The sequence below is a fragment of the Notolepis coatsorum genome, assembly GCF_963971535.1.
Source record: "Notolepis coatsorum genome assembly, chromosome: 11".
NCBI classification, from domain to species: Eukaryota; Metazoa; Chordata; class Actinopteri; order Aulopiformes; family Paralepididae; genus Notolepis; species Notolepis coatsorum.
In genome coordinates this window covers 84,188,906-84,208,341 of record NC_140175.1, presented here as the reverse complement: position 1 = coordinate 84,208,341, position 19,436 = coordinate 84,188,906, and the positions used below count along the sequence as shown (strand labels likewise).

The 19,436-nt window shown below is 42.2% G+C and overlaps 1 protein-coding gene across 1 annotated transcript in view; it reads left to right on the top strand.

Annotated features, from left to right (window-relative positions):
* The window catches only part of LOC311236669 (dual specificity testis-specific protein kinase 2-like), a 117,458-nt gene that overhangs the window by 47,482 nt on the left and 50,540 nt on the right, over window positions 1-19,436 (top strand). Inside the window, exons 3-4 of the mRNA XM_084324381.1 lie at window positions 14,610-14,698; window positions 15,571-15,675. Of these exons, the coding sequence (XP_084180507.1) occupies window positions 14,610-14,698; window positions 15,571-15,675 (194 nt within the window). The remainder of the gene's footprint in view (window positions 1-14,609; window positions 14,699-15,570; window positions 15,676-19,436) is intronic.

Below are 19,436 nucleotides of genomic sequence, written 5' to 3'. Positions count from 1 at the left end.
GTGTTATGGGATAAATAAAAGGCTGGCGGACTTGTATACGGTGATGTCAGATATCAATGACTCCCTAAGACCATTGCTGCAATTCTGCCTGGACAGCTCAAAATACTAATAAAGACTGTTCGTTAACCACTGTTTGGCGTTGGTGTGTCATTATAACCATGCTGGAATATGAATGCCTTTATTAGTTTTGTTCGATTGGCTACAATTGGGTATAATATGATTTGTAGAGGCATACAATCTATTTTGTTGTCGGTATTAGGTAGCCTATATGAATTACATATAATAGCAGCCATAGCCTACATTATGCAACAGTAACTTGCGCATATATAATATATCATATCATATTCCTATATGTCTCCCAGGAATCGTGGGGCTCTGGGGAATAAAGGTTGGGAAGACCCTATCCTTTATAATGTTATAAGCTATTTCATTTACAGTTTACTCTATCAGCCTACCCAGCATGTAATACGTTCTTTGTTAGAACTCAACTCGTTATTATTTTGCGCATAGATTGCAGAAATACGGGAATGTTTTGATTTATATTTAAAAGGCTTTGACACAAAACGAAATAAGTGGAATTTTGAAGCTGCAAGCAGAATACAAGTCATATCACCCACACGATATATGCTACCTGTATCCAGAGCATGTATGCTTTTCATTCATTTAAGACACATTTATTGCAAGGGTTTTGTATACACATAACCTCAACAAATAACCTCTGTTCTCGTTGCAATGCGTTTTTAATTATTTCTTATACAGTAGGAAGGGGGAAGACCACTATATTGTGGGTGTTCATATGACTTGTATTCTGCTTACAGCTTCGAAATTCCACTTGTTTCGTTTAACAATGGCAAAGCCTTTTAAATATTTATCAAAACGTTCCCGTATTTCTGCAATCTATGCGCAAAATAATAACGAGTTGAGTTACGCGGAGCGCAGTCAGTACACCCCGTATATTCTGATAACGCTATATATAAACCATGCTGCATTCATTCAGAAGGAAAGACCTATTATTCAAAATGCTATTTATAGGGTTTTGACCATAATTACACTACTGTTGCTATTTTACAATTAACTATAATGAATTACGGGGGTCATACAGAACACGTCAGTCAAACTAATGAACGAAAGCTTATTTCTGCGTTGAAACTAATGCATGAAACTGATGAGAGCATTATGCCGTCCGTATGCAGTATCCATATTCTACCGCCGGGCGCCAGGTACGCATGCCCTGAGCTGAGCGTAAATATACGCACAAAGTCAAGTTCACGTTCAAATTGATAAGTCACACACTTTGCTTAGAAATTATCGTACGCACGGGTTACGCACATATCTGTGCGTACGCAACGTTGATAAATGAGGGCCGACTTTCTAAGTGACAGGCCCCAGGCGGTCAGGGTGGGGGGTCATACCTCCAGCAAAATCACCCTGAGTATCGGGTCACCCCAGGGCTGCGTTCTGAGCCCCCTGCTGTATTCACTGTACACACATGACTGTGTGGCCAGGTTCAGCTCCAACTCCATAGTGAAGTTTGCGGACGACACAGTGCCTCTATCACCTGAGACAGCTAAGGAAGTTCAGAGTATCGGGGAAGATACTCCACTCCTTCTATTCCGGGGCTGTAGAGAACATTCTGACTGGAAACATCACTGCCTGGTTTGGAAACAGCACGGCACAGGACAGGAAGGCACTCCAGACAGTGGTGCGCTCAGCAGAGCGTACTACGGGTATTGCACTACCACCCCTGCAGGACTTATATAACAGGAGGTGCAAATCCAGAGCCTGCAGAATAATGAAAGACCCCCACCACCCCAACAACAGCCTGTTCAAGTTGCTGCGGTCAGGCAAGCGCCTACGTACACACGCTGTGAGAACAGAGAGACTCCGGCTCAGCTTCTTCCCCCAGGCCATCAGAACACTGAACACTGAACTCTCCACTCACAAGTACACATGAGCACACACACACACACACACACACACACACACACACACACACACACACACACACACACACACACACACACACACACACACACACACACACACACACACACACACACACACACACACACACACACACACACTATACTTTATACTTATAGCACATGCATGAGCCTGGTCTCTTTTGAAAGATAACATTCTGAAGTTTATGATACAATAAAGAAAGATCACTTTTAGTGCTAATGAAATAGAGTAACATAGTTCTGAACTTGAGTTGTAGAAAAACTTGTTATTCAAGTTCTTCTGTAGTAGTTAGTATTCCAGAAGTAGTATTTCCCCAGAAATTTGTATGGCTCCCGAGATCCATAGCCTGAAGCCTTATGTAGTACATGTCCACATTTCATAAAGATCTGTTCAGAAATGAGTGATTAGGAGTGATTTTGGTAAACTGTGTACAAAAGAAAAGCTCAGTTTTCTCATAGACTTCAATTTATTCAGTGTTTTTTCTCTTACTGTTTTCGCTTGTTAATTTTTCACCTAGATCCCTGATTCGTACATCCTCAGTTGGGGTATCATCAAGGACGCTGGAAGGGGGGGGGGTGCGGCAGGGGCTGCAGCACCCCCTGCTGGATGGGAGTGTAACTGCAACTGCAAGGTTGTTTTGGATTTTATTCCAAATTTGTAACCGAGGCTACTCATGTCACAGAGCGAAGCGGCACTGCAGATTTACCCTACTCTTGGAATTCATTCAGATCGTCATAGGGGCGCTGTCTCAATAATGCAGTGTTATTAACAGCGTGTAGCCGACGCATGAACCGGTTGGGATTCGAATAGACGCGGCCTGGAAGCGTCAACGCGGAACTGGAAATCCGTTGGTAAAAAAATAGACACAACGGCTGCGCCCTGCCTGGGATAGGTTTGGGACGCTGAATTCGCAGTAAAGGAATATATGAACAAGCCAGCAGAACTATCCGAGCCCCCGGGAGGGTGGTCGTCTGGTCGAAGACCTTTTGCATGTCGGCGATCATGTATGCGGGGAACGAATTGCAGAGGGAGGGCGCAACAGCCAGGTGGGGTAAGCTGGGCTGTGATCAGAACGGTTACATTGTTTGTCTCGCACGCTCAGAGCGCGGAGTTGGGCAGCGGTTTTGATTGAAAAGTTTGATTGAAAAGTTTATTAACAGATTGCAGAATGGGTACAGTACAGTACAGCTCAATACAGTACATACAACTGTTAAGGGGATGCAGACCAGAGAAAGACTTTCGTCTTGTTTACATCAGGGTCCCCCATTTTCAATTCATCATAGTATCCTCTAGTGAACGAGAGTGTTGGTTATGACGTGACAGACAGTGGAGCTGTTTGCAGATAGCGAGCATTTTGACGTGTTGCGTGGTGGCGATGTCTCGCAGACAATACAACTACAAGTATAATTATATAATATATATATTTTATAAAAAATAAATAAAAAATTATATAAAAAAAAAGATTAATCAAAAACGATCGATATCTCAGCACCCCCACTTCCCGCGGACTTCCCGCGTCCCTGGGTATCATTGGAAAGCCACACTCATTGGCTACAACCCTCCACAATCATTTTCGAGATCGCCAAATGATTGACGGAACTAGAGCCCCAAGAGTCGGGAGTGGTATTTTGCGCAATACCGTGTACTTTGCACAAGCCGCAAATATTGAGAACCGCTGAACGGATTTTGTCACCTGAAAGGGCTATCGACAGGCAACAAATGGGGCTTCAATTCGATATATATATTAGGGCTGGGCGATATATTTTTTTTGTGACCTGCAGAGACAGTGGACAGACTTGTCTTTCTTGCCTGCAACTTAAAGTAATGGCTTTGCTTGTCCAAATGACAATACTGACCAAATTGAGATTTATTTTTCTCTTGTCCATTTATTTTGTTTGCTTTCTAATTTAAAATACAGTTTGAAACCGTCTGTACACAGTAGGCTATGTGTGCTAGCAGAACTAGACTCCAGTCACGAGTCACGGTGCACATGTGCGGTGGTTTGTCCACCAAAAAAAGCGCCAAAAGATCGAAAATAAACTAGCAGAGCGAGAACTGTTCAACTCCCCTGGAGCCACAGCCAGCAGAGAAGCCGGTTTACTTTAGCTTTTAAACCAGCTGCAGCCTGAGAACTGGAGTGTGAGAGGATGTAACACTAAAGATGGCGGCAATGACAAAGAATTGCTGCAAAATAAACATACATCTGTTGTTTATATATTTTTTTTAATTTATTTATACTTATAACAATTTCGATAATTATCGATATCGAGAAATATGATAACATTATCATATCGTTATCGCGATATGATTTTTTTCCATATCGCCCAGCCCTAATATATATATTGTATTACAAAATATGCACACCCGAGCCAGTAGTGGTCGCCAAAGTGCCTGTGCGCAAATCATCCTAAAAAGGGCCCACATGTGTTGCATGTTAAGAGAGATTTTTTATTAGATTGTTATAAAAGAAATTCATCATAATTTATCTTATTAGTAGTACAATTTACATTGCATCACAGTGCACCCAGGGAATTCATATTTACATATCAACTATCTAATGTTACAATCATATCTATTATCTAATATAATATAATATAATTAAGCATTACATCACGCGACGGAGTGTTTTATACAAATTAGATCACGCCTATGGGTGGTTCTTAGGCCCGAGGCGCAGCCGAGGGTCGTTAGACCCCCATAGGCATGATCTAATTTGTATAACACACGACTTCAAGTGATGTAATGCGTTTATACAATGACCGAATTCACCCAACCTTATTGCTATACAATAAACACAGTAATTGAAGCATAATGGAGATTTATTCACAAAACCATCCACAGAGAAAGTAGATCCAATAGTAGATCCACTAGTAGACACCAGAGGGAGCTCCACAAACCATGTTAAGCCCAGATTCGGCTCAAACAAGGGACTAAACGCAGGGCTCTACAGTGCGACCAAATTGCTCGCATATGCCCCTAAAAATATGTGTGTGCGAACCGTAAAACTCAATTACGCGCACGGTGTGCGAGTACAGATTACAGCCTCTCGTATTTTTTTTCTCCGCCGCGAGAAACGTTAAAAAACTACAAGTCCCACATTGCACTCAAGCCAACGGTCCAATCACAGTAGAGTGACGTGACTGGTTTCAAGAGAAAGAAAGCAAATGACCAATCGGAAGCTCTTATTTGGCTTGTTTACTTCCTGAAACGCCACCATTGCGATATGCAAGAGTTTCCCGAGACATGTAACTTCTAGTCTTACCAATAGCAATATATTTTAGAACACCTAGATTTAGCGATAACAATAGTAATATAACGTTAATGCAACAAAACGAATGCCTTGCTTTGTTAATCATAACGTTGATGCAGTAGCGTATGCCGTTGTGTTGACTGTAACGGACATGATAACAACATAACACTGTGTACACATTCAAATTGCGATAATCGATTCTAACATTTTCAAATCGATGCAGTTGAATTTCCCCCTTAGGATCGATGCATTGTTACACCACTACACCAAAGTCACTGGCCCACTGTGTATCTGTGTGTACAGCTAACTTGGCTAGTGTTATGAACAGCAGAGGTGGGCAATAGGGTCCAGCTGCAGCGCCGGGCGGCCGGAGTGCAAGCGGTGTGACGTAATTGGCAGACTCGACTGTCAATCAATGGTCTACCTGACACGCTCATAAACAATGTTTCTGTACTGGAGGTGTACAGTATTTCAATAGGCAACCCTGAAAGGATTATTTCTCTAGAAGAGCAACACAGCCAAAACATAGGCATTGTATGCATAAAAGGGGCAAAAGCTAAAGTTAAGTGACTGTTACTTTTGTAGCAGTAGTTTGATTTGATAGTTTATTTGATAGGGACAGCACATGTTAATGAACATCAAGTACAAAATACAAAATGTAAACATGCAGGGTTGTAGCAAGAGCTAATTTACACACATGCACGCACAGTACAAATATACATATATTTTTGAAAAAAAAAAACTCTTTTACTTGAAATATTTTCACTGTGCTCCTAAATATTTTTGGGTGCTCCTAAATTTCTTTGTGTGCTCCTAACTTTTTTCATTTAGGAGCACCTGTGCCCCTAGTGAAAAAGGTTAGCGTAGAGCCCTGACTAAACGCCCTACCCACAGCTGTAAAGGAATGTGAATCACTACCCACTTTCAAAACCAAAAGAGAGCACCTACGGGAGACTGCAATTTGAAACTGGCCCCTGTAAATGTCCTAACCCAACCCCCTCCAATGTATAGTAAATGTCCTAACCCAATAATACGCGAGACCCCTTTCTTGGGACCAAGTAAGGTTTCGTCGATAATCCAATACAGTTACCCCACCCCACCCCGCCTCAATCAATCAATCAACCAATCAATCAATCAATCAATCAATCAATCAAAAAAAATCGACGATTAAAAAAAATAAAATGTATTGTCCATGATTTTTCTTTTGTTTCACAATGGGTCATGACAAATTAATTACATAATCCATGTGTATGTAATGAACTAACATATTCCAGTTGACTATCTTTTTTGGAGGATTAGTTCAAAAGCTATTCATACTTCCATTTTTCTATCTACTGTATGGCGGATTGATTCAGACAGAAAAAAAAGTAATTCGGTTGTGGGAGGGATCTTGTGAGAAGGGGATTTGGCGGAGCCCAATAGCAAACACAGGAGGAGAGAGAATGGAGCGTTTTAGGGTATTTTAATGTAGTTTTCCCCAAGCAGACAGTTTGACTGATGGAATGTGCGACAGAGAGGTATAGAAATGTTCTTGGGGGTTAGTACAGGTGCACTCCTTGTGCAGTACGGGAGAATGTTCTTGGGGTTAGGACAGGTGCACTCCTTGTGCAGTACGGGAGAATGTAGACACAGGGCTGTGTCGGGGGTGAGAGCAGGAGCACTCCTTGTGCAGAATCAGCATGGGATGTCCGGGTAGGAGGGACACTGGAGCGGAGGTCCTGGGCATACGGAGAACAAAGGTTAGGTCAGGGAATATCAATGAGTACAGGTAGCAAGGCTTAGGTTCAGTCTTCTTACTTGGAAGGTAGTTTAACACTCCCACGAAGAGGGAACAGGATCCGCCAGCTGAAGTATCTTCTGGCTGATGAGGGGATGAGTGACAGCTGTGTTGGTGAGGGGATGAGTGACAGCTGTGTTGAGTGGAGAGCTGGCAGCGTGCGAGAGTGTGGTAGAGGATGAGGATGAGTGAATAAGGTGTGTGGAGAATGTGGAGGGAGGATGAGGAGGAGTGAGGAAGGCTCTTGCTGTGATTACAACAGAACCCCCCCCGCCTCTACGGGCGCCCCCTGGCGACCCTCCAGGCTTGCCAGGGTTGGCCTGATGGAAATCCCGGATGAGGTCATGATCCAGGATCATCCCGCGGGAGACACAGCTGCGCTCCTCTGGGCCGTAGCCCTCCCAGTCAACCAGGTATTGGAAGCCGGACGATGTAGGCCGGGTGGTCGTCGATGACCAGCGGAGGGGGAGGCTCCGGAGCTTTTTCTCCTTATTTTGTATTTTTCTCCCATCCCAATTTAGCTGTTTTCAATTCTCCCCTCCCCTGTCTTGAATGTTGCTCGCATATGCCCCCCACAGGTCGGTCGTAGGGAGGATAGAAGCCTTGCATCACGTGGCCCCTCCGGTACACGAGGAGGCAGCCTGTCACATCTTTTCACCTGCCAGCGCGGACTCTCATTGGCGAGGTGTAACGTGTGGGAGGCTCACACTACCCCCGCTATTTCCTGTCTCTGCTGTGCAGGCGTCCGCAACCAACCTGTAGGAGTCGCTGTCCACAACGTCCAGATTACCACCCATCGACTTCCACCCCCTAACTCTGCCAATTGAGCCAGTATGACGGCCGGCCCAAGCCGGAGGCAACGCCGACAGCCGGATTTGAACCCGGTGTCTCTTGCATTGGTGACGAGCGCAATGTCCGCTGCGCCACCCAGCCGCCCCAATATAATACTTTTCTAAGCATTAGGAGTATCAGCCTTAATACTATGAACCTGTATGGTGGTATGATGACAGTATACACACCACGTAACCCACTACACCACATTACACGCGTGGTATATACACCACATCACACGTGGTATATACACCACATTACACACGTGGTATATACACCACATTACACGCGTGGTATATACACCACATTACACGTGTGCAGTATATACACCACATTACACGAGTGGTATATACACCACATTACACGTGTGCAGTATATACACCACATTACACGTGTGCAGTATATACACCACATTACACGTGTGGTATATACACCACATTACACGTGTGGTATATACACCACATTACACATGTGCAGTATATACACCACATTACACGCGTGGTATATACACCACATTACACGTGTGGTATATACACCACATTACACGTGTGCAGTATATACACCACATTACACGTGTGGTATATACACCACATTACACGTGTGGTATATACACCACATTACACGTGTGGTATATACACCACATTACACGTGTGCAGTACATACACCACATCACACGTGTGCGGTATATACACCACATGACACGTGTGCAGTATATACACCACATGACACATGCGGTATATACTAGGGATGTTAAAACGGCTCTTTCGGCTTTTGGCCGAAAGGGTTTTAGCACCGAAAATATATGACCGAAAGTCAAATAACGTGTTGTTGTGATGACGTCATCAAAACACGACTACAGACATACCGGTAGCATGCGCAACATGTAACGTGAGCAGCTTGGCAGCTCTTCCTGCATTCTACAGCCTGTGATAACTAACTCCTCTTGGGAGTAGGGATGCCCCCCGAAACCCGGTTCTAAACTAAATTAGAAAAAAACTGAGTATTGATCAGCTCCGACGTTAACGGTACTGCTATCAGTAGTCTAGGAGCGGATTAGCTACGGAGCTAACAGTGTACCATCCATCTGCGACGCAACGGTGGCAGCAACAGTGGACACTGAGTAATGTTAACGTTATGACGAGTTCATACTACACTACACGTATGAACTCGACATAACGTTAACGTTACTCAGTTTAAATGAAGTGTTTAATTAGCAGCAATCTGTTGTTGAAAATGTATCGTTAAACCGGAAATGGAAATGCAAGGACAGGAAGTCGTCATCAATCGTTGTAGTCTTTTAGTCTTAACAGTCTGGAATTAATGTATGCATTCAAAAGTGCTGAATAAATGTTTTATGGGCCCATAATAGTGATTATTAATATTATTTAAGTTAAGTTTAGCCATAATCATGTCTTTTGCCATAATCAGGTAGCTTAAAAAAAAAAACATATATATATTTATATTAATCATTTTCGGCCTTTCGGCATTCGGTTTTCGGCCAACTGTTTCCTATTTTCGGTATCGGTTTCGGCCAAGAATTTCCCATTCGGTGCATCCCTAGTATATACAGTACACCACATGACACGTGCAGTATATACACCACATCACATGTGCGGTATATACACCACATAGTATATACACCACATCACACGTGCAGTATATACACCACATAGTATATACACCACATCACACGTGCAGTATATACACCACATAGTATATACACCACATCACACGTGCAGTATATACACCACATGACACGTGCAGTATATACACCACATCACACGTGCAGTATATACACCACATAGTATATACACCACATCACACGTGCGGTATATACACCACATCACACATGCGGTATATACACCACATGACACGTGCAGTATATACACCACATCACACGTGCAGTATATACACCACATAGTATATACACCACATCACACGTGCGGTATATACACCACATCACACATGCGGTATATACACCACATGACACGTGCGGTATATACACCACATCACACGTGCAGTATATACACCACATAGTATATACACCACATCACACGTGCGGTATATACACCACATCACACATGCGGTATATACACCACATGACACGTGCGGTATATACACCACATGACACGTGCGGTATATACACCACATCACACGTGCAGTATATACACCACATAGTATATACACCACATCACACGTGTACAGTATATACACCACATGACACGTGCAGTATATACACCACATCACACGTGTGCAGTATATACACCACATGACACGTGCAGTATATACACCACATGACACGTGCGGTATATACACCACATCACACATGCGGTATATACACCACATGACACGTGCGGTATATACACCACATCACACGTGCAGTATATACACCACATAGTATATACACCACATCACACGTGCGGTATATACACCACATCACACATGCGGTATATACACCACATGACACGTGCGGTATATACACCACATCACACGTGCAGTATATACACCACATAGTATATACACCACATCACACGTGCAGTATATACACCACATCACACATGCGGTATATACACCACATGACACGTGCGGTATATACACCACATCACACGTGCAGTATATACACCACATAGTATATACACCACATCACACGTGCGGTATATACACCACATCACACATGCGGTATATACACCACATGACACGTGCGGTATATACACCACATCACACGTGCAGTATATACACCACATAGTATATACACCACATCACACGTGTACAGTATATACACCACATGACACGTGCAGTATATACACCACATCACACGTGTGCAGTATATACACCACATGACACGTGCAGTATATACACCACATGACACGTGCAGTATATACACCACATCACATGTGTGCAGTATATACACCACATGACACGTGCAGTATATACACTACATGACACGTGCGGTATATACACTACATGACACGTGCGGTATATACACCACATCACACGTGCGGTATATACACTACATGACATGTGCGGTATATACACCACATAGTATATACACCACATCACACGTGCGGTATATACACCACATCACACGTGCATACAGCACAATACTTCAGTGTTGTCAGTAGGGGCCCCCAGTGATAGAGAATGTGTTTGTGTGAGGTCTAGTCCAGGGTCAGGTTGACTATAGCTAGCATGTGATACAGAGGCCTGTGTTTACCTGCTGTTCAGTTGACCATCAGATGTTCACGCACACACACACACACACACACACACGCACACGCACATAAACACACACGCATACATGCACGTATACAAAACACATGGATGGATGTATGTATGCACTACGCACGCACACAGATCCACACAAACATTCTCTCTCTCACTGTTTATCTGCCTCTGTCCCTCTTTCTCTCACTCACACACACACGCACACACACACACACACACACACGGATGGATGTACGTACCCACTACGCACACACATCCATACAAACACCCCCCCCCCCCTCTCTCTCTCTCTGTCCTCTCTGTTGGCTCCCTGCCTCAGCCCGCCATGCTGTAGATTTGTCATAACACCTTCCCGTGAAGATATCCATCTTATGATTCTACCTTCTCACTCCACCGTGAAATTCTGGCTTGGCGCTTGGCAAATGTTCTCCTGTTAGCGCATGACGTCAAAGGGGTGGGAGAGCTGTTTAGACGTGAGAATGTTTTGTGTTGTTTGTCTGCACAAAGAATGTCTTCATGAATCTGGCAGCCTGGGTGATCTGTTTGGAGGGCTGTTGTGGATGTGGTGCTTTATGGTGTGAGGTGGTCAGTCAGTCATTGAGTCAGCTATGTGGTGGTAGTTGAGGGGATGGGTCTCTAGGTTGTTACTGGAAAGTGGTACAGTATGTAGCTTTCTACTGAATGGACTACTGGGGCTGGGCCATGTGGTCGAAATATGATATCACTATTTTACATTTTTATTTTGGGACTGTTATAAGGATATTTGACGGTATTTGTTTTTTCCAGAGCAAAGTACTGTGTGATGTCACATCTACTTGAGGGCTGTCACAAAATGTATTATCTGTTCAAAATGTACCTTAGAGGGTTATTTCTCAAGTGTTTTAATACTCTTATCAACATGGGAGTGGACAGATATGTTTGCTTTATACAAATGTATGTTTATTATATAAAATAAATAACCAAAATTACAAACAATGTCCAGAAAAACAAAGGTACTGCATTTAGCATAAAATAAATATGTTTAAAAAAAATCACAACATGGCAAATCCCAATAGGCAACAACAGATGTCCATGAGTGTTATACATTAAAAAGAATTGTGGTGTTAATACACATTTGTGTTAGCAAATTTGTGCTTGTTCTGTACAGTATAAAGTATGAGCTTGTTCTGTACAGTATTAAGTGTGAGCTTGTTCTGTACAGTATAAAGTATGAGCTTATTCTGTGTACAGTATAACGTATGAGCTTGTTCTGTACAATATAAAGTGTGAGCTTGTTCTGTACAGTATAAAGTACAGGCTTGTACGAGCTTGCATGTTTACTGTAGGTCTCATACCATGATCAGAGCTCAAATACCTAGAACTGTGTATTTAATACTCATAGTATTTAATTGGAGACATCTTGGTCTGCAAACAACAGGTGATTATCATTAAATGACAACCATGGCCAGTGAGCTCATCATGAGAATACAAGTCAAGTCAAGTCAAGCCAAGTGTTCTTTTAGTAATCCCCTTGAGGAGGAGAGAGGAAGGGGGGAGGAGAGGAGGAGAGGAGGAGAGAGGAAGGGGGGGAGGAGAGGAGGAGAGAGGAGGAGAGATGAAGCGGGGGATGTGAAAGGTGCTTCGCTGAAATTCAGATATCACGTTGTCTCTTTATTTTCCACTTTGTTATTGACAAGTTTCTACTCTTCCACCTGCAATGTAGACAAATTAGACATGCAGATATATATCAATGTTACCTGACATGAAAGCCTGTGAAATCAAAAAAGGGTAAATTTCTTTGAAGGATTCCAAATGCAGACGACATCTCGTCATTAGATAGAAATCCACTGGCTTTTCATCTCAAAATGTTTTCCATCTCTGTGGAAGTGTCTCTGCTGAAGCATCTCTGCTGAAGTGTCTCTGCTGAAGCATCTCTGCTGAAGTGTCTCTGCTGAAGTGTCTCTGCTGAAGCATCTCTGCTGAAGCATCTCTGCTGAAGTGTCTCTGCTGAAGCATCTCTGCTGAAGTGTCTCTGCTGAAGTGTCTCTGCTGAAGCATCTCTGCTGAAGTGTCTCTGCTGAAGCATCTCTGCTGAAGTGTCTCTGCTGAAGCATCTCTGCTGAAGCGTCTCTGCTGAAGCGTCTCTGCTGAAGCATCTCTGCTGAAGCGTCTATGCTGAAGCATCTCTGCTGAAGCATCTCTGCTGAAGTGTCTCTGCTGAAGCATCTCTGCTGAAGCGTCTCTGCTGAAGTGTCTCTGCTGAAGCATCTCTGCTCTGCTGAAGCGTCTCTGCTGAAGCATCTCTGCTGAAGCGTCTCTCCTGAAGTGTTAGTTAACCTCCAACACTTTATATTTTAGAGATAAATACAGTGAAGGTGTGAGAGATCCTTCCCCATCCAGAATTAATCTGGCAGGGTTCCCTTGAGCCTAGAAAAAATAACTGATGCGTTTCAGCCATGTGCCTTCATCAGGGACGGATTATGAGTATCAATGAGTTCATGCCAAATCAATAAAGGCATTATTAATCTAAATGGAAGAGTGCCTTGGTCCTCTCTTAAATTATTTCCAGATAAATTCACAGGTTCACAGCCAGAACACACGGCAGTCATCCCATCTCCACCCTCCATTTTACCACACCTTCTATGGCAAATTCTCTTTCAAATACAAAGGTGTAATTCATTGGAATGACTATCAAAATAATGCAATACATTTTTTTTGTCAGTATTTCTTTCTGTGATGTTTAAGACTGTTTTTTCATTGTCTTCAATATGAGCTAATAGAAAGCTAAGCTAATGTTTTTGTTTAATGTATTTTCTGAAGCAAGTGGAGGCCTCGCATAGGCCTGTTTGGGTATCTTGCCTCTGCTTTTGGCACTGATCTCTTAACATTTTAGTTTTTGTTTTTTGTATATCTAAACTAAACTAAACTAAACTAAACTAAACTAAACTCTTGTTTTGGGGATTCTACTGATAATAACCCCACTACCAAAGACCACCTTCCTACAGTATCTCTATTGTTTTCTACATGTGTATCTCAGCATTACCCCTATTCTTTTCTCTACTGCTTTTCTCTATTGAATCACATGACATGTGTCTGTCTGCACTGATCTACTGCTATCAACACTTTATGACACAATTCTATTCCTGAACGACACCCACTTGCGAGCGCCTGATTTCCCAGATTGCACAGATACCCTCATAAAGGAAACTGGTATGAACAGCTGAGTAGAGACACTGTCATTCTGAATGACTTGACGGTCAAGTGTAAAACTCAGCCCTAACCTTGTGTGACTCCCCCTCTCTCTCTCTCTCTCTCTCTCTCTCTCTCTCTCTCTCTCTCTCTCTCTCTCTCTCTCTCTCTCTCTCTCTCTCTCTCTCTCTCTCTCTCTCTCTCTCTATCTCTCTCTATCTCTCTGTATCTCTTTCTCTCTCTGTATCTCTTTCTCTCTCTGTATCTCTCTCTCTCTGCCTCTCTCTCTCTCTCTCTCTCTCTCTCTCTCTCTCTCTCTCTCTCTCTCTCTCTCTCTCTCTCTCTCTCTCTCTCTCTCTCTCTCTCTCTCTCTCTCTCTCTCTCTCTCTCCAGACGACCTATCCAAGATGTGTGAGGAGGATGTGAGTCCTGAGCCCAGCAGTCCCACCCTGGGGGAGGAGGCTTCAGACACCTACTGCCAGGTAACCCAATACCAGGTTAAGGTTCATCTCTCTCTAAAGTGTCCTGCTGTTGGCTTTGGTTTGTCCTGTTAAGATTTAGTGGTAGTTTTTGCTGGGTTGTATACACTTGACCTGACTTGAACCTTGACTAGATGGAACAGTGTCACTCATAACCAAAATTGATAACTGTAATCTGTAACAATTTGTGAGAAAACTGTTAAAGAAAACTGTTCCTCTAATCAGCGGAAGATACTTTTGGGGGGAAACAGGTTTGTACTCAGAAAAGCAATACTTTTATTCTGCACTTTTCTAAACGCTCAGACGGTGGCTGGTGGGTTTGTCTGTGCTATTAAGACAGTTTGGTAGGTAAACAATGATAATTCAATTGGGCTGCTAGACTGAAGAAAATGTCTGGTGGATAAAGACATGCGTTTCCTGCCCTGGTAACAGATTACAATTTGCAGCAGATCAGGAGGGAGGGAGGCACAACACTCTAAAAATAAACTCTATAATAAAAACAACATATGACATTTCAGTCTGGCTGACCTTCATCGGATTCATTCATCTTTCTGGAGAGGGTCAGCAAGTCCGAAACGGCATATTTTTCATGCAAGTGCTGTGCCTTCCTGATGTACTACTACATTTAAAGGAGAATGCCACCCATATTAGTATATTAGTATATACTCTTAATAGAGTATAATTTCCTGTCTCTGATTTCTATCTTCAGGAGAGAGTTGTGTGTGTTCACAAATACTGACTGAACCATCCTGGGGCACTGCAAGAACACATGTGAATTCTTAAAATGGGTGGCATTCCCCTTTAAGTGTTGCTGGAGCATGGATTCCTCAGGGAACCGGCAGGCTGTAATGGATCCCATGTGTTCTGACCCGCAGGAGGAACGCTGGCAGAGGCTGCGTACGGCCGTCCGGAAGCTGGAGTTCTGGGAGGACTTCAGTGCTGAGCTGATTGGAAGTGGCTTCTTCTCCAAGGTTTACAAGGTACTCGTGAGAATATACTTACTAGATAGTGATGGTGGTGGTGGTGGTGAATGGATGAATAACAGTCTCCCTCAGTACCCACTGCTGAAGTGCCCCTGAGCAAGGCACTTAACATTATCCAGTGGAGCTGCTCTCTCCAACAGTGTCGGACTGTGAAGAATAAATAGGGAGTGTTATATTATGTTATCATACAAATATAATGATAGTATTGTTGATGTAAAGAATATTCACTATACGATTAAATACAGAGGCTGTCCAGCTTACTTGGCTTAATGGAAGTCCATAGCAATGGTTGGCAGTCTGAAAGGAATTCAAGGCACTCTGAGTGTACATTAAAAATACTTTATTCAAACATGGATATTCAACACTTTTTGACTCCAGAGAGTCTTCACCAGGGAGTATAATACAATGAGTAATATGGGAGTAATATATGAGATTAAAATATATTTGCATATTTCTAGATTCTGGATTTTTGTTTAGTCTACATTTATGGATAGACGAGCCTTATAGGCTGAGATAGATGTGTTCTGTTTATTTATACCAGGATAGACCCAGGATAGAGTTATATTTGTAGACTGAGGACAGAGTTATATTCTGTATATTATGCCAGGGCAGATATAGTATGTATAAATGTTAATACCAGGGTAGATTTAGGATAGTGTTACGTCTGTATATCTATACCAGGGTGGGCTGTACATACAGACACGCAAATATTTATATTATTGATAGAAAAAACCTGTTACAGATGTCTAAAAGATGTTCGTACTGTGGGTAGGGTCATAGGAAAGACCCTTGGATAATACGTAAAGAGAGGGGCGTGCCTGAAATATTGATCACATCTCCTGGTTTGGGTCCGGCGAGAGTCCCTTGGCAGTATATACGAAGACAGCAAATCATATAGTTGACAGCAAATCATATTGGGATTGAAGCTGGAGACACTTTTTATATAGAGCAGGAGTGGGTTTAGACGAGTATTGACTGTCTAGTTGTTTGATCTCATCTGATATTCCTGTTAATTTGGATTGTTCCAATTTCCTAAAATGGGAGATAAATGAGATGATCTGTCCACGGAGATACGCTTTTAAGGCCTCCCAGAGTGTATCACTATTAATTCCAGGTGTGTCGTTTATCTTTTTTATTAATTTATTAATTAAGAATTTTTGTATTTGTGTAGTAAGAAAGTCCTTAAATTCAGGTTCAGATAACAAGGGGGAAAAAATGTATTTCCACGGATGTAGGGGCATGATCAGAAATGACTATGCTATGATAGTCACAAGAGATTATTGTGTAATAGTTTTTTATCAAGTAAAAATAAATCTATCCTTGAGTATGTGTGGTGGACATGTGTGGTGGGTAGTACGTTTATTAGACGGTCTATCAAGTTCTACGTTTTGGACCTGGCCTCCGATAATTATGTGGTGATCGTTGAGGTTAGGTATGGAGGAAAATAAATTGGATACAAATGTATCATCCCAGTTTGGTGCATATATTGAGGCCAGGACCACGGGAGTATTCTGTAGTTTGCCCGACACTATAACGTACCGGCCATTATGGTCAGTTAAAATCAGTGGTGCAGTCGTAATATGGGAAATTCCGCGCATACATGTTACCTCGGTTGCGCACAGAACAGATGATTATTATGCATAAATGTTTTAAATGTAATTGTAGTTACAATTTCTTTAATTGAATTAACTTAAACTAGAAAAGTAAATACAAACTAAATTAACAATGTAACTTAGAGTTAGTTTACAGAAGGACAGTTTCCTTCAGCGACTCCCCGCCGGAGCTGGGCGGCTGCTCCGAGGACTCATTGACGCTGGTGGAGAGGCGGTAGTGGAGGAGAGGAGTCCGTTGTTATGCTATCGGTATCCTATTATTATGCAAAGTCTAGGTGATAAGTGCCGGCCGGCGCGACGAGTCCAGTGACAATTGTGAACGCATTTTTGTGTGTGCGCGTGCACATCCGCGCGCACTTCTGCCTCAGTGACCTATACCTAAACGGCGTTTAACCGCGTTTGTGCACGACTGCATGCCTGGTTAAAATAGTGTATGGTTCAAAGGGAACATCCCTATGTATAACAATTGCAGCTCCCCTAGCCTTTGCAAAGAATCTGGAATGAAAAATGTGCCCCATCCATGACCTTTTGATGAAATATCTGAAGTGCGGAGGTGTGTCTCTTGTAAAAAGCAAAGGTCCCCCCTGAGTTGCTGTAGGTGCTTAATTACCTTGTTGGCTTTGATGGGACTGTTCATACCTTTAACATTCCATGAGACGAAACGGATGTTTCTACCATTCACTGACATGATCCACTAATTGGATCAGTACCTGAGCTGAAAAGAAGGGATAGTGGGAGAAAGGAAAAAGAGAGAGGGAGAGAGAAAAAAAGAAATACACACACGAACACACACACCCACATACACACATACTCACCCGGGAACAAGACCCTGGTCCTAGGGCTGGGCGATTAATAGATTTTTCCATTAACTCGAATGAATGATCTAGGTCGGACGATTTTGAAAAATTAAAACCGATTGAAAGTGAAAGTTAGATTTGCACTTTATTAATCCCAATAGGGCAATTCATTCTTGTTTGATGATCAAGAGGCACGTTTTATTTGTTTTAAGTGAAGTTTGGTGAAAAATCAATTATTGCACTATTAATCCCAATAGGGACATTCATCTTTGTTTGATCAAGAGTAACCTTTTATATATATATATATATATATATTATTATATATATTATTATATATATTTTTTTAAGTGAAGATTGGTGAAAGGTAGGTTTGCACTTCAATCCCAATAGGGAAATTAATCTTGGTTTGATAATTTTTTTTGTCAAATAAAAACAAAGGTTATTTGAATGATTTCCTATGCGTTTCTAGAGAAATAAATCGATTAAAATCGGATAAAAAAAAATCTGAGATTTTGTTTTTAGGCCATATCGCCCAGCCCTACCTGGTCCCTAAGGGAACAGCAACAACCTGCGTATCTCTCTGGATACAGTCCTTCCAATGGGAAATCCTGCCCTACTCCCGGTAAAAAAAACAGTCTCCAATATAATTACAATACTAGCTTAAACTGTATGAAAAAAAATCAAATCAGGGCACATCGATAGAACAGAAAAGTAAAAGTGCTTCTAGTGGCTTTCACTCAGAGGTGCGATCCATATAAAGAGTGTGTAATGCAAACTTAAGTGCACTCAGCGAACAATAATTAAATGATCAGTAAATGAAGACAAGCTAAATTTAGCATTCAATCAGTCATGGCATAAAGAGACATGCTTTTAACACCTATCATAAAAGGCATGTTAAGTCCAGCAGTAGTTTGGGCTCTGCCCGAAAAGGTCCTGACTCTACAGTATAAAAATCACCCAGTGTAGCCAGGGGATATACAAATTGTGAAACCTTCACAAAGTAAAAAAAGAAAAGGTTGCGCAATTCACTCTGCAATATATAAAAAGATCAACCATTGTAGCCAGGGGGCATAACATTGTGAAACCTTCAAACAGTAAAAAGAATCTGTGCAAATAGCATAGGTTTCACAATGCAAAGAGAGCAACGTGTAACAAAAATATGTGTAGAAACAAAATTAGACTTGGCAATTTGGGTGGTATAGGATTATCTATCTAATCTATCAAAATCTATCTACTCAATGTTTCTAATATTAAATTTATTTATTTATTTTCTTTATCTCTCTTTCTCCGATTTTTCTCTGTTTTCTCCCCGTCCCAATTTAGTCGTTGTGCCAATTCCCCCCCCTCC